Source organism: Gymnodraco acuticeps, unplaced genomic scaffold (assembly GCF_902827175.1).
Source record: "Gymnodraco acuticeps unplaced genomic scaffold, fGymAcu1.1, whole genome shotgun sequence".
Taxonomy (NCBI): domain Eukaryota; kingdom Metazoa; phylum Chordata; class Actinopteri; order Perciformes; family Bathydraconidae; genus Gymnodraco; species Gymnodraco acuticeps.
In genome coordinates this window covers 1,827,517-1,840,863 of record NW_022990135.1, presented here as the reverse complement: position 1 = coordinate 1,840,863, position 13,347 = coordinate 1,827,517, and the positions used below count along the sequence as shown (strand labels likewise).

Sequence of the window (13,347 nt, the reverse complement as noted above, 5' to 3'; positions counted from 1 at the left end):
ACTAAATCAAAAAAAAATGTGCTACGGTTTTTCTATATTTGGGCTTTACAAGGTTTTAACCCTCCACATGCATCATTAATGTAATCATATGTATGTGTATTACCACATGTGGAATATCACACGGTGTGTTTGGATTTTCACACATGGAAGTGAAAGCATGAAAAAAGGGGAACTGTCTCTTTGCCTGTCTGTTGCACTTTTGAAACCAGGAATTAGACTGATCCAGAGATACAGAACAGGAGCTTTTAGACAATGACTGTTAATAATCTGAGTTGTTATCTCATTAGAACAATGATTAACCTGATGCTGAACACTGAGAGGTCAAAGGGCATTCCCGCAGCAGAGGGCACTCTGAGTGGATCTGTGTGTGGAGAGGACGCTCTCCTCCTTCTGCAAACCGTGAGTTTCTGCTTCATATATCACACGTTCCTCTTCAGAGAACTAAAGAAAAGTCATTTGCAATGTAAATGTAAACGTGTTTTTACATGATTGTATTGTATGAATGTATCATTTAAGTTGAATTTAAACAGAGAATGCATGAGCCAATTCATTCAAAAAGATTGAAAACGTGAAGATTGTACAACAAAATATCTCTAAAAGTCAAAGGAAATCACTGAAACTGGGGTAAAAAGTAGATTTCTTAATAAAGCAGTGTTTATTAATGGGATGATTTGTGGGTTTTTTTATTATAGAGGGCACATTTGTGGATTTAAGTGACATATTTCAACTCAGGTTGTTTGATAGCTGGTTTAATATTACATTAAATATTTACTTTTTAATGGCATTTAATGTGAGGTTTTAATTAACAGCATGACAGTATTATTGTACACAGATGCATGTTGGATATACCATGTACAGTACAGAGAATGAGTGAAATAAAATATATGAGAAGACAGTTTTCATGTATATTGTAGATTCATTTTGTATGCACATACTTTAGTTAATTTTCTAATATATATATATTTATGTACAGGTTGTTGTAATTAACACCGCTATAGACTATTAGTAAAATACTTACAGCAGCTCTTAAATCAGCGCTGAGTCTTCCTCTGTAGTTTCCCTCAGTGCAAGTCCTCCTAACTTCTCATTGGCTACTTCAGTCACATGTCACAGGAACCCGGAAGTGTAGTGATTCTGAACTGTAGGAGCGGCAGGAGAAAGTTATTTACCTCCTTCATTCTGCAGATTATACTCATTAAAGCGATCCAATCACCACCAACAGAGCTTCCCTTTGTCCCATGCTTCACTTTAAAGAGTTCCGTGTCTGCAGGCGTGGTAATGGACCAGTTTGTGGGTTTAACCCCGAGGGAAACAGTGGAGAAAGTGTCCTCCTCTCTGGGCTGCAGCCCCACCTCTGCAGAGGTAGCTGCTCACCTGGACAAACAGGACCCTCTGAGAGCCCTGAGGGGGGAGTTCCTGCTGCCCACCGTGGCTGACCTGCCCCCCTGTGAGTAAACAGTTATGCATTAAAGTGCTGGTATATTTACATATTTTTATTTTATTTCACTTTTATTTTAATAAGATCGACCTTTATTAATCCCCGTGGGGAAATTCAGTAGTTTAACAGCAACAGGGTAAAATTGAAAAACATTACAGCACAGATTCACACAGATTAATAAAATTACGGATTAGATACAAATAAATAACTATAAAATAAGAAATGAATTAAAATGAACAGATATACATATTTGGTCATGTGTACATATACTTCTTGTGTTTGTATACATGTTTTATTCAACATTGGATCAGAAATATTTACATTATCCTGGAAGAAACAGGTTGACAGTTGTTCCATTTTAGTCTTCAATAAATGTAAGTAAGTAAAAGTAAAAATGCGCACTAAAAAATAAAGTAAAAGACTTATTTTTAAAACTAATTTCATATTTATTGTATTTCAGAAATGAAAAGCAGAAGAGTTGTACAGTTTTTAAAGTCTGAGAATAATTTGTAAGACTTCCTGTTCTCTATATGTTTTCTCAGCTGACCTCTCTAAGGTAAAAGGCAGCCAGGAGTGTATCTACATGGTGGGAAACTCGTTGGGTCTTCAGCCCAAAAAGGCCAGGAAGTATCTGGAAGAGGAAATGGAGAACTGGGCCAAAATGTGAGTCAACTCTCATTTGTCAAAAATAATTTCAATAAGATATATTTTGATGTGAAATTGCATTCAAACATCTCTTTTAATAGGGGGGTCCACGGCCACGTTTTAGGCCCCCGCCCCTGGGCCTGGGCTGAAAACACCATAGAGGAACTCATGGCTAATGTTGTTGGTGAGAACATAACTGTAATTGTTGCAAATTGAAGCCTGGCCATTCTGCAGCACTGTTATTATATTACATGAGATACTTACTGGTTTTGAATAACAGCTTCAGGTCACTGCACTGTTTGCAGAGTGCAAAGTTCACATGTCTTCAAAACAGTGAGGGAACATTCTCTGTATGTTGCTACGAGTTCATATTGAAATGTCTGTCATGTGTCGCTATAGTGTACCCTCACTTGATTTTTATGAAATCGTGGGCTCACATAGGATTTCCAGATTAGTATCATTTCTTTATGCGAATTTATCATACATATCTTAGCAAACAAATAACAAATGCAGTCCCTTCTGTGTTTCTTCAGGAGCTAAAACAGAGGAGGTGGCTCTGATGAACGGCCTGACAGTTAATCTACATCTTCTACTGGTAACATACACTCATTCTCCATAAGACCTTTTTGCATTACATATGCATAAACACCTGTCCAAAGATTGTCAGAAGTTGTTTAAATGAAGGCAGGTCAACCAGTTGAGTCTGTGTCCTATATGTGATATCCATGAATCCACTTCAACACCAATACTGTCATTATTCTGCAGCTTTCTTTCTACAAACCCACAGCGACTCGGCATAAAATCCTCCTGGAGGACAAAGCCTTTCCTTCAGACCACGTGAGTAAACCTGCAGAGGTCAAAGTCCCACAGTGTGACACTAAAACTCCACTTTTCTATAAAAGACTTAAATCCAGAGCAAAGGATAAAGCTGACTGTGTTTAAAAAGCTTTAAAGGGGCCCTCTGTAGGGAACTTTAGCCTTGAAGTCCATTTACATGCACAACATCCTATATAACACACTAAAGGAAAGGGGAAAACCCCAAAAAGGAGAATAGGGGCCCTTAACATCCATTAAAATCTGAATCAGCAGTCTTTTCCCTCAATACAGCTTGAATGCATGGAGTCACTGCTACAGAACACATCTCTTAATTAATGATCGTCACCCAAACCAAATGTAACCCTAACTCCCCCCCCCCCCCTGTCCTCAGTACGCAGTGGAGTCTCAGATCAGACTGCGAGGGTTCGACCCTCAGAAGAGCATGCTGCTGATTTCACCCAGGCCGGTACTGGAGCATCAAACTTCACACATTAGTATTATTTACAGACTTTGTTCATCCTGTCAATTGCCTGCACACAAACTCAAATCTACTTCCTGCTCTATAGGGGGAGGAGACCCTGAGGACGGAGGACATTGTGCGGCGGATCGAGGAGGAGGGAGACTCCATCGCCGTGGTGATGTTCAGCGGAGTCCAGTATTACACCGGACAGCTGTTCAACATGGCCGCCATCACTGAGGCCGGACACAGGAAGGTATGAATCTGTACTGAACTTATATGTTCATCAGTTGTGGAATACATACTTAAGTATCATTTTTCAGGGACTTGTGCCTAAGTATTTCCATTGTATGCCTTTTTCTACATCTGCTTCACTACATTGGGGGAACATTTGTTTTTTTAGTCCTCTGGATTTATTAAAAAAAATATTTAGCCATGCATTTAGTGACTAGTTCCTTTGCAAAGTTAGATTATATATAGAAAAGAAAACACTGCATGATATAAAATAGTTAAAATCAAATGTTCTCTGTGTTTCAGGGCTGTTTTGTAGGTTTTGACTGCGCTCACGCTGCAGGAAACGTCGAGCTGAAGCTCCACGACTGGGGGGTCGACTTCGCCTGCTGGTGCTCCTACAAGGTCAGCTGACTGGGTGTCCACTGATTTAAATGAGAGTACAGATACATGAGGATACTAAAGTAATGACTGTCTGCTCACAGTATATTAACTCAGGTGCTGGCGGGATAGCCGGGGCGTTTATCCACGAGAAACACAACGACACTGTCAAGCCTGCGTGAGTCCTGACACCTCCGACGATGTGATTTCAATCATTCTTTGTTAAATTGCATATCAAGCAACTTCAAGGAGAACCATAACATTATAAAAAAGACTACAAATGTCCTTTTAACTTCCTTTTCTTCTTCTGTCCCGTGTCCTGCAGGCTGGTGGGCTGGTGGGGACATGACCTGAAAACTCGCTTCCGGATGAATAACGGTAAATAAAATACATACAAACTTCCAATCAACCTTTCATGTCAGGGAAGTGATTTTAAAATGGTTGTATGCTGCCATCTTGTGATCCCTTTGGGTGTTACATCTACAATACCCTTTTGGCTCTCTATCCATAATAACTATTAATGTAAAAAAATACACATTTTAGTTTTTCTTAACCGTCTCAACCCACTGTATTTGTACTGTGACTGTGTTTGTGTCTTCAGTGTTGGACCTGCAGCCCGGTGTGAGCGGCTTCAGACTCTCCAACCAGCCCATCCTGCTGGTGTGCCCCCTGCAGGCCAGCCTGGAGGTATTATAACTTGACAAAAATATGCTCTCCATTTTTTATTTCTTCATTGTTGACGTTACATTGTCATTGTCCTGTAAAAAGCACCAAAACGTAACTATTTGACTGCATGTCAACAGTAGGAACATCAGCTGATATAATAGTCTTCTTGAGAAGTGATTAGCCTGGTCATAATTTCCCCTTTTCTCCAGGTGTTCAACATGACGAGCATGCAGGAGCTGCGCAGGAAGTCCCTCCTCCTGACGGGGTACCTGGAGTTTCTGATCCTGCATTATTTCCGCGAGGACGCCTCCCAGCCGCACAAAGCTCACGTGCGCATCATCACACCCTCCGACCCGCAGCAGAGGGGCTGCCAGCTGTCGCTCTGCTTCTCCGTCCCCATCAGCACCGTCTTCCAGGAGATGGAGAAGAGGGGAGTCGCCGTGAGTGTTTTTGTACTGGAAAAATCCACAACATCAGTTTGAATCTGGGAGTAATCTGCATCAAGAGTTTCTAATGTTTGTCTTTGTTCAGTGTGACATGAGGGAGCCCAGCGTGCTGCGGATCGCTCCGGTGCCGCTCTACAACTCCTTCACCGACGTTCATCGCTTCATAGAAACTCTGCGAGACGCTCTCACTGCCAGCAGCACATAAACACAGAGGTGTGTGTTTTACTCTGACCACACACATACTCACCACTCAAGCCTATGATCTTAAAAATATATTTCTCTAGGTTTAGGATCTTAATTATTTTTTTAAGACATATGTTTGGATGGTTTAAGCCACTTGTTTCCAGCCTGGGTTTCGTGAGGCCTTTTTGATTTGAAGGGGCTATTAATACAGTTTGATTTCAAAATATTCAGTTCATCTGTATCTCAGCAGTTTTTTTCTCATATTTTCGACATACTATATTATTCCTATGACTTTAAGTCTTATACTTACGTCATCCTTCTTCTCTTTGCTTCCCAAGGTGAGTGCAGAGATTCCAACCCAAGAGTGGAGCTTCCTAGACTTCACGTCAACTGAGGACTTTTTTTCACATTGTCCTCATGTACTTTTGTGTATCAGTGGACATGAAATATAGACAACAGAGGTTTCATCTTTTAGTGATGGATAAGGATTGATTGAAGAGTTGTGCTAAAGAGTTTCACACAGGTGCATTACAGATTCACAATAAAGCAAGTCATTTCAGTCAGCTGCGATCAGGTGTCTTTTCTTTTAACATGGTTAAAATAATATGGTAATTTTTTTTAGATAAAGGTCCCCATTATGGCCAGAACTAACTTTTTAGACTTTTTAGTCTCCACTTATACAAAACATTTTCCCCCTGATGACAGGAACTTGCTAGAGTGTCACTACTTAGTTCAGAGTGATACACTATACACTGGCGTCATAATTAAAGCTTGTTGTTGTCAGTAGTAACTTTTAGATCGCTTTTGTTCAGTGGTGGAAGAAGTACTCAGATGTGTTACTTAAAGGACACCTATCATGCTATATTTGAACAATATATTGTAGGGCCATACATATATAAAGTATATAAATATAGTTTTTTTTTCAAAATACCAAAAAGATCCTGCATTTTAGCCATGCCTCATTTCGCTCTATTTGCTCTTTCCAGCGCTGTTTTTGCAGGGGGCTGATTCTGTGAGCTGCAGCTGACCACGCCCCCCCGCAGGAGAGGGGAGCGTGCTCTGAGATCAGCTGCTGGGCTGCAGCGGGGAGAAGAGGGGGAGAAAAAGAGATCTTGTCCACCATGTTTTATTCTTATAGAAGTAAGAAGAGAAGTAATGGGGCAGAAACCCTCCTTTTTACACAGTGGTCCAGTCATAGACATCAAACGGCGACACATATTCAGTTGCCAGTTACTTTGGCATTAGGGTAGGGATATCTAGATTGTGCTACTTTTAAAGCAAGCAACGATGTTTTCAAATCTGTAATCAAAAAGCTCCTCAAAAACACTATCGAAGCAGTTCCTGCAGTTGCTACGTTAGTTCAAACAGTAACAACGGACTATTTTTCTTAGCGGATGCATGTCAATTTAAATCAATACATACAACCATTTTTTTCATTTTTCATTTCATTCAATCATTTTCTAAATCCATAAAAGCATTTCAATTAATATTGGGAGTCATGTCGTTACTTTGTCGAGAATGTGGCCATGTGGACATTGCGTAATGTGCCTTCATACCGATCTAGATCCCTCCGCTTCGCGTCGGGCTCCTGATCAGCCTGTCGGTGTTCTTTTCCCCATAATGACCGCGTTTGTTTTAAAGCAGGAGGCGCAAAAGCTTGCCTCGGGGAGGGAGAAAAAGAGCCACAGCGGAGAATAAACAGAAGGGCAACCATGGCAACCATGCAAGGGAAGTCTTCTTCGCTGCTTTTGTGGCAGACTACAGCGCCACTTACAGGCCTGGCATATGTACTACAGCGTCTCCAGCGCTTTCGAGCAGCAATGGCCGGCCGTGGCCCAACCTCTCATTCCCCTGATAGGTGGAGAATTGACCAATAGCCGTAGCGCCACTTTACTGACGTAAGTAAAGTGTTCAAATCTGGATCAGTCTGTATCAGATCCGTTGCAGCCCCTTTTTTTGAGATTTGGGTATGGAGAAAAATAGAGGGTTGTGTTTTCTGACACTTGGTGAGTTCCCTGGAACACCGGGGACACATATTCATGTATAAAAGACGTACAAAAGTACATTATAGGTCCCCTTTAAGTAAAAGTATCAATACTGAATTTCAAAAGTTTGTTATCACTAGCTAATAATCTAAACCTTAAATAAAACTAGTCACATTAAAATTACATTACTGGCTTCCAACATTCCATACAGTAGCATAACTACAGGTTAAGTACCTCAAAATTGTACTTAAGTACAGTACTTTCCACCACTGGCTACAACTGCTGTCAGCATATTGTTATTTTATTGTGATACAATTGCCTACAAGGTTTGCATGATATTCATATAACTGTAGGCAGATGATGAATCTCAGAAGTTTGATTTGATCAAAATGTCAACAGTCACCAGTAATGTTCAAAATGACGTCTTTATTTTCTAGAGACGAGTGGAAAAAAGTAATTGTTTGTTATTAAAGAAGTCATACTAAACTATGTAACCAAAAATAATAATTAATAAAGTCACCAATAGTACGTACATTTTTTTTTTAAATCACAGTTTAGACATGTTATACGATGACTTTTTACATATTTTAAACAAACTACTAAAGCTTTATTTTTAACAGAATATACTATGACTTTTAAAAGTTTTGTAGAACAGATTTTTTTATGTCTCATTCTTATGTTGTCCTTTTCTTTTTCCCAAGATGACCGCGGAGTTCCTACACTACTGCACACTTTAAATCGTCCACGTGTACTTACGTATTTTAGAGGTCAGAACGGACTTGGTTTGTGGTGGGCCTATTCAATAACAAAATCAAATAAATGTGTTTTGAACCCAGTTTCATAGTTAGGTCATGGAGCTACAGTCTTTGACTCTAACCTCTAAGCTATTTTGTCTCACACACTTTCGAGGTTAAACCGAGAATAAACTATGTATCATTCACTAACAGGTACTTGGGCTGTGTATTTTAAGGTCCAAACCTGAGGTGAAAAGCTCACATAGGCCAGGGAACATCTAACTGTGTCACACCGAATGGCTCACTGTGATAAGAACCCGTCTTGGAGACCAGAGAACGTGAGTTCAAACCTCGGGCGGTCCACTGAGTTTAAAGATCCCAGGTAGTGAGTTTGAGTCTTGTGCCATGCAGAGTTTTAATGTGTCTTTCCCTTGATGAAGAAGTCAAATACAAGTAAAAGCAGAGACATGTCATCAGGTCTCATAGCTCAAGGAGATAGAAGGGTGCTTGGTTGACCAAAGGTTGCAGGTTCGAGCCTTATATGTTGCAGAGATTTAAGGTGTCTTCTTCAAACCTAAGAAGTAAAATACAAGAAAAAGCTTAGAACTGTCATCAGGTCTCATAGCTCAAGGAGATAGAAGGGTGGTTGGTAGACCAGAGGTTGCAGGTTCGAGCCTTATACGTTGCAGAGAGTAGATGGATAAAGGGGTAATGAATACGTTAACAGGGTGAATTGGTTAATAGGATAACGTTAATAGGATGCTAATTAAGGGAATAGAAGAAAGGAGGGTTAGGAAGTAAGAGAGTAGTGAATAGGATACTATCTTAAGAATGGGAAATGAAGAAAGGAGACAAATGTATTTTAAGAAACGTTTGCTTTATTTACATTTATTCATACATAGCAGTGCAGCCTTTTCCCCAAGTCTGCTAAACGTCCCCAAGTCTGCTAAACGTCCCCAAGTCTGCTAAGTCTAATAAGCGGCCGATAGGTGGCTGCCGGCTCTCACTGCACTCCTGTGCAGGGCCCTGCAGTCACTGCCGATAGTCTGCTAAGTCTGTAGGCCTGCTAAGTCTGCTAAGTCGGGGGGGCTGACGTGGCTGGGGGGGGCCGCTCGGCACCCCAGCCACCGCCCCAAGTCGGCTAAGTCTGCTAAGTGGCTGTGGGCTCTCACTGCAGCCACATCGATAGTCTGTTAAGTCTGCTATACGTCCCTAAGGCTGCTAAGTCTGCTATACTTCCCCAAGGCTGAAAACGTCCACAAGTTTTTCAGAAACATAGGCAGCCGGGGTCTTAATTGATGGCGTGGCGGGGGGGGGGGGGGGGGGGGGGATCGTCTCTTCACTCTGTGGGACGAAAAGAAGAAAAAGACACCATGAAGTCAGTATAGCTAACCCTAACCCATGAAAACATCGTATTTTATGTGGAAATAAGGCACGGTTTAATGCGTAGAAACAAGGCGTAGTATAGTATGTTGATAACGATGACAGAAAAGTAATAATATAGCATTTCTAAAAAATTCAAAAAATTAGAAACGACATAGTATAGTATGTCGATTTAAAAAAAAAATGCAACAAAAAAATAAAATTAATTATTCGATGCCATAATAAGGCACGGTATAGTGTGTGGATACCAGGCCTGGTATTTTATTTAGTTAAAAGTGACCGAAAAGTCATAATATAGCATGTTGAAAAAAATGACAAAGAAGTCATAACCCTAACCCTAACCAATGTCAGAGAAAACATTGTATTTAACGTGGAAATAAGGCACGGTTCAGTGCGTAGAAACAAGGCGTAGTATAGTATGTAAGTAATTAATAATATAGCATGTTGAACAAAATTACAAAAAGTCATAACCCTAACCCTAACCAATGTCGGAAAAATGCATAAAGAAGACATCGTCGAAAATATCCTAAAAAGTCAAAGTATAGTACCGTAAGTTCTTCAGAAACTCCAGAAGCCACCGTCTTCATTGATGTCAGATGAATGTCCTCGCAGTCCTGTGAGGAGAAAAGAAGAAAAGACACCATGAAGTCAGTATGTCGAAAATATCAGAAAAAATTACATAGTGTAGTATGTCAAAAACATCAGAAATGGTCATAGTATAGTACCGTAAGTTCTTCAGGATCTCCAGAAGCCACCGTCTTCGTTGATGTCAGATGTACTTGCACTCGGTGTTCCAGGTAAAGAAGAAAAAGACACCATGAAGTCAGTTTAGTAGAATGAAAATATCTATAATATGGGGTGAAGCCTGCAAGCTAGTTCAGGCAGTCAACTCGAGCACCAATGATACATTAACACGTGACGCGCTCGTCCCTCTTACACCCAACCTAACACATTCTCCTAAACATGCCGCTCTATTTAAGCTGCCTGCCTCGCTAATGCTGCTGCTGCTGCATTCACTTGCTGCTGCCTCGCTAATGCTGCTGCGTTCACTTGCTGCTGCCTCGCTAATGCTGCTGCTGCTGCGTTCACTTGCTGCTGCCTCGCTAATGCGGCTGCTGCTGCGTTTCATGCTGCTGCGTTTCATGTTCCTGTGTTTCATGTTCCTGTGTTTCATGCTGCTGTGTTTTCATGTTCCTGTGTTTCATGCTGCTGTGTTTCATGTTCCTGTGTTTCATGTTCCTGTGTTTCATGTTCCTGCGTTTCATGTTCCTGTGTTTCATGCTGCTGTGTTTCATGTTCCTGTGTTTCATGCTGCTGTGTTTCATGTTCCTGTGTTTCATGCTGCTGTGTTTCATGTTCCTGTGTTTCATGTTGCTGTGTTTCATGTTCCTGTGTTTCATGTTCCTGTGTTTCATGTTGCTGTGTTTCATGCTGCTGTGTTTCATGTTCCTGTGTTTCATGTTGCTGTGTTTCATGTTCCTGTGTTTCATGTTCCTGCGTTTCATGTTGCTGTGTTTCATGCTGCTGTGTTTCATGCTGCTGTGTTTCATGCTGCTGTGTTTCATGTTCCTGTGTTTCATGTTCCTGTGTTTCATGTTCCTGCGTTTCATGTTCCTGTGTTTCATGTTCCTGTGTTTCATGTTCCTGTGTTTCATGTTCCTGTGTTTCATGTTCTTGTGTTTCATGCTGCTGTGTTTCATGTTCCTGTGTTTCATGCTGCTGTGTTTCATGTTGCTGTGTTTCATGTTCCTGTGTTTCATGTTCCTGTGTTTCATGTTCCTGTGTTTCATGTTCTTGTGTTTCATGCTGCTGTGTTTCATGTTGCTGTGTTTCATGTTGCTGTGTTTCATGCTGCTGTGTTTCATGTTCCTGTGTTTCATGCTGCTGTGTTTCATGCTGCTGTGTTTCATGTTCCTGTGTTTCATGTTGCTGTGTTTCATGTTCCTGTGTTTCATGTTCCTGTGTTTCATGTTCTTGTGTTTCATGCTGCTGTGTTTCATGTTCCTGTGTTTCATGTTGCTGTGTTTCATGTTCCTGTGTTTCATGTTCCTGTGTTTCATGTTCCTGTGTTTCATGTTCTTGTGTTTCATGCTGCTGTGTTTCATGTTCCTGTGTTTCATGCTGCTGTGTTTCATGCTGCTGTGTTTCATGTTGCTGTGTTTCATGCTGCTGTGTTTCATGTTCCTGTGTTTCATGCTGCTGTGTTTCATGTTTCTGTGTTTCATGTTCCTGTGTTTCATGTTGCTGTGTTTCATGCTGCTGTGTTTCATGTTGCTGTGTTTCATGTTCCTGTGTTTCATGTTCCTGTGTTTCATGTTCCTGCGTTTCATGTTCCTGTGTTTCATGTTCTTGTGTTTCATGCTGCTGTGTTTCATGTTCCTGTGTTTCATGTTCCTGTGTTTCATGCTGCTGTGTTTCATGCTGCTGTGTTTCATGTTCCTGTGTTTCATGTTCCTGTGTTTCATGTTGCTGTGTTTCATGCTGCTGTGTTTCATGTTCCTGTGTTTCATGCTGCTGTGTTTCATGTTCCTGTGTTTCATGTTCCTGTGTTTCATGTTGCTGTGTTTCATGTTCCTGTGTTTCATGTTCCTGTGTTTCATGTTCCTGTGTTTCATGCTGCTGTGTTTCATGTTGCTGTGTTTCATGCTGCTGTGTTTCATGTTGCTGTGTTTCATGTTCCTGTGTTTCATGTTCCTGTGTTTCATGCTGCTGTGTTTCATGCTGCTGTGTTTCATGTTCCTGTGTTTCATGTTCCTGTGTTTCATGTTGCTGTGTTTCATGTTCCTGTGTTTCATGCTGCTGTGTTTCATGTTGCTGTGTTTCATGCTGCTGTGTTTCATGCTGCTGTGTTTCATGTTGCTGTGTTTCATGCTGCTGTGTTTCATGTTCCTGTGTTTCATGCTGCTGTGTTTCATGTTTCTGTGTTTCATGTTCCTGTGTTTCATGTTGCTGTGTTTCATGCTGCTGTGTTTCATGTTCCTGTGTTTCATGTTCCTGCGTTTCATGTTCCTGTGTTTCATGTTCTTGTGTTTCATGCTGCTGTGTTTCATGTTCCTGTGTTTCATGTTCCTGTGTTTCATGCTGCTGTGTTTCATGCTGCTGTGTTTCATGTTCCTGTGTTTCATGTTCCTGTGTTTCATGTTGCTGTGTTTCATGCTGCTGTGTTTCATGTTCCTGTGTTTCATGCTGCTGTGTTTCATGTTCCTGTGTTTCATGTTCCTGTGTTTCATGTTGCTGTGTTTCATGTTCCTGTGTTTCATGTTGCTGTGTTTCATGTTCCTGTGTTTCATGTTCCTGTGTTTCATGTTCCTGTGTTTCATGCTGCTGTGTTTCATGTTGCTGTGTTTCATGCTGCTGTGTTTCATGTTGCTGTGTTTCATGTTCCTGTGTTTCATGTTCCTGTGTTTCATGCTGCTGTGTTTCATGCTGCTGTGTTTCATGTTCCTGTGTTTCATGTTCCTGTGTTTCATGTTGCTGTGTTTCATGTTCCTGTGTTTCATGCTGCTGTGTTTCATGCTGCTGTGTTTCATGTTGCTGTGTTTCATGTTCCTGTGTTTCATGCTGCTGTGTTTCATGTTGCTGTGTTTCATGTTGCTGTGTTTCATGTTGCTGTGTTTCATGTTGCTGTGTTTCATGTTGCTGTGTTTCATGTTCCTGTGTTTCATGCTGCTGTGTTTCATGTTGCTGTGTTTCATGCTGCTGTGTTTCATGTTGCTGTGTTTCATGTTGCTGTGTTTCATGTTCCTGTGTTTCATGTTGCTGTGTTTCATGTTGCTGTGTTTCATGTTGCTGTGTTTCATGTTCCTGTGTTTCATGTTCCTGTGTTTCATGCTGCTGTGTTTCATGTTGCTGTGTTTCATGCTGCTGTGTTTCATGTTGCTGTGTTTCATGTTGCTGTGTTTCATGTTCCTGTGTTTCATGCTGCTGTGTTTCATGTTGCTGTGTTTCATGTTCCTGTGTTTCATGCTGCTGTGTTTCATGT

The 13,347-nt window shown here is 41.0% G+C and overlaps 1 protein-coding gene and 1 long non-coding RNA gene across 2 annotated transcripts; one reads left to right on the top strand and one right to left on the bottom strand.

Moving 5' to 3' along the window:
* The first annotated feature begins 268 nt into the window (after positions 1–268).
* On the top strand, positions 269–5,826 carry kynu (kynureninase). The gene is made up of 15 exons (XM_034216932.1): positions 269–399; positions 1,271–1,447; positions 1,981–2,101; positions 2,185–2,267; positions 2,617–2,678; positions 2,849–2,920; positions 3,291–3,365; positions 3,466–3,612; positions 3,894–3,992; positions 4,073–4,146; positions 4,294–4,346; positions 4,570–4,655; positions 4,844–5,074; positions 5,166–5,293; positions 5,602–5,826. The coding sequence occupies exons 2-14, from the start codon at positions 1,279–1,281 to the stop codon at positions 5,283–5,285; spliced, it is 1,392 nt and encodes a 463-aa protein (XP_034072823.1). The 5' UTR covers positions 269–399; positions 1,271–1,278; the 3' UTR covers positions 5,286–5,293; positions 5,602–5,826.
* Positions 5,827–9,060: 3,234 nt separating this feature from the next.
* On the bottom strand, positions 9,061–10,376 carry LOC117546667. Its single transcript, XR_004569055.1, has 3 exons — positions 10,091–10,376; positions 9,914–9,979; positions 9,061–9,326 (listed from the first exon to the last, which is right to left on the bottom strand). It is a non-coding gene; the product is annotated as an uncharacterized LOC117546667 (long non-coding RNA).
* Positions 10,377–13,347: the final 2,971 nt, after the last annotated feature.

Coding starts and splice junctions, on each gene's coding strand:
- kynu (XM_034216932.1), top strand. CDS start 1,279: ATGGACCAGTTTGTGGGTTTAACCCCGAGGGAAACAGTGGAGAAAGTG. Junction 2,268..2,616: donor ACTCATGGCTAATGTTGTTG/GTGAGAACATAA, acceptor GTGTTTCTTCAG/GAGCTAAAACAGAGGAGGTG. Junction 2,679..2,848: donor TTAATCTACATCTTCTACTG/GTAACATACACT, acceptor ATTATTCTGCAG/CTTTCTTTCTACAAACCCAC.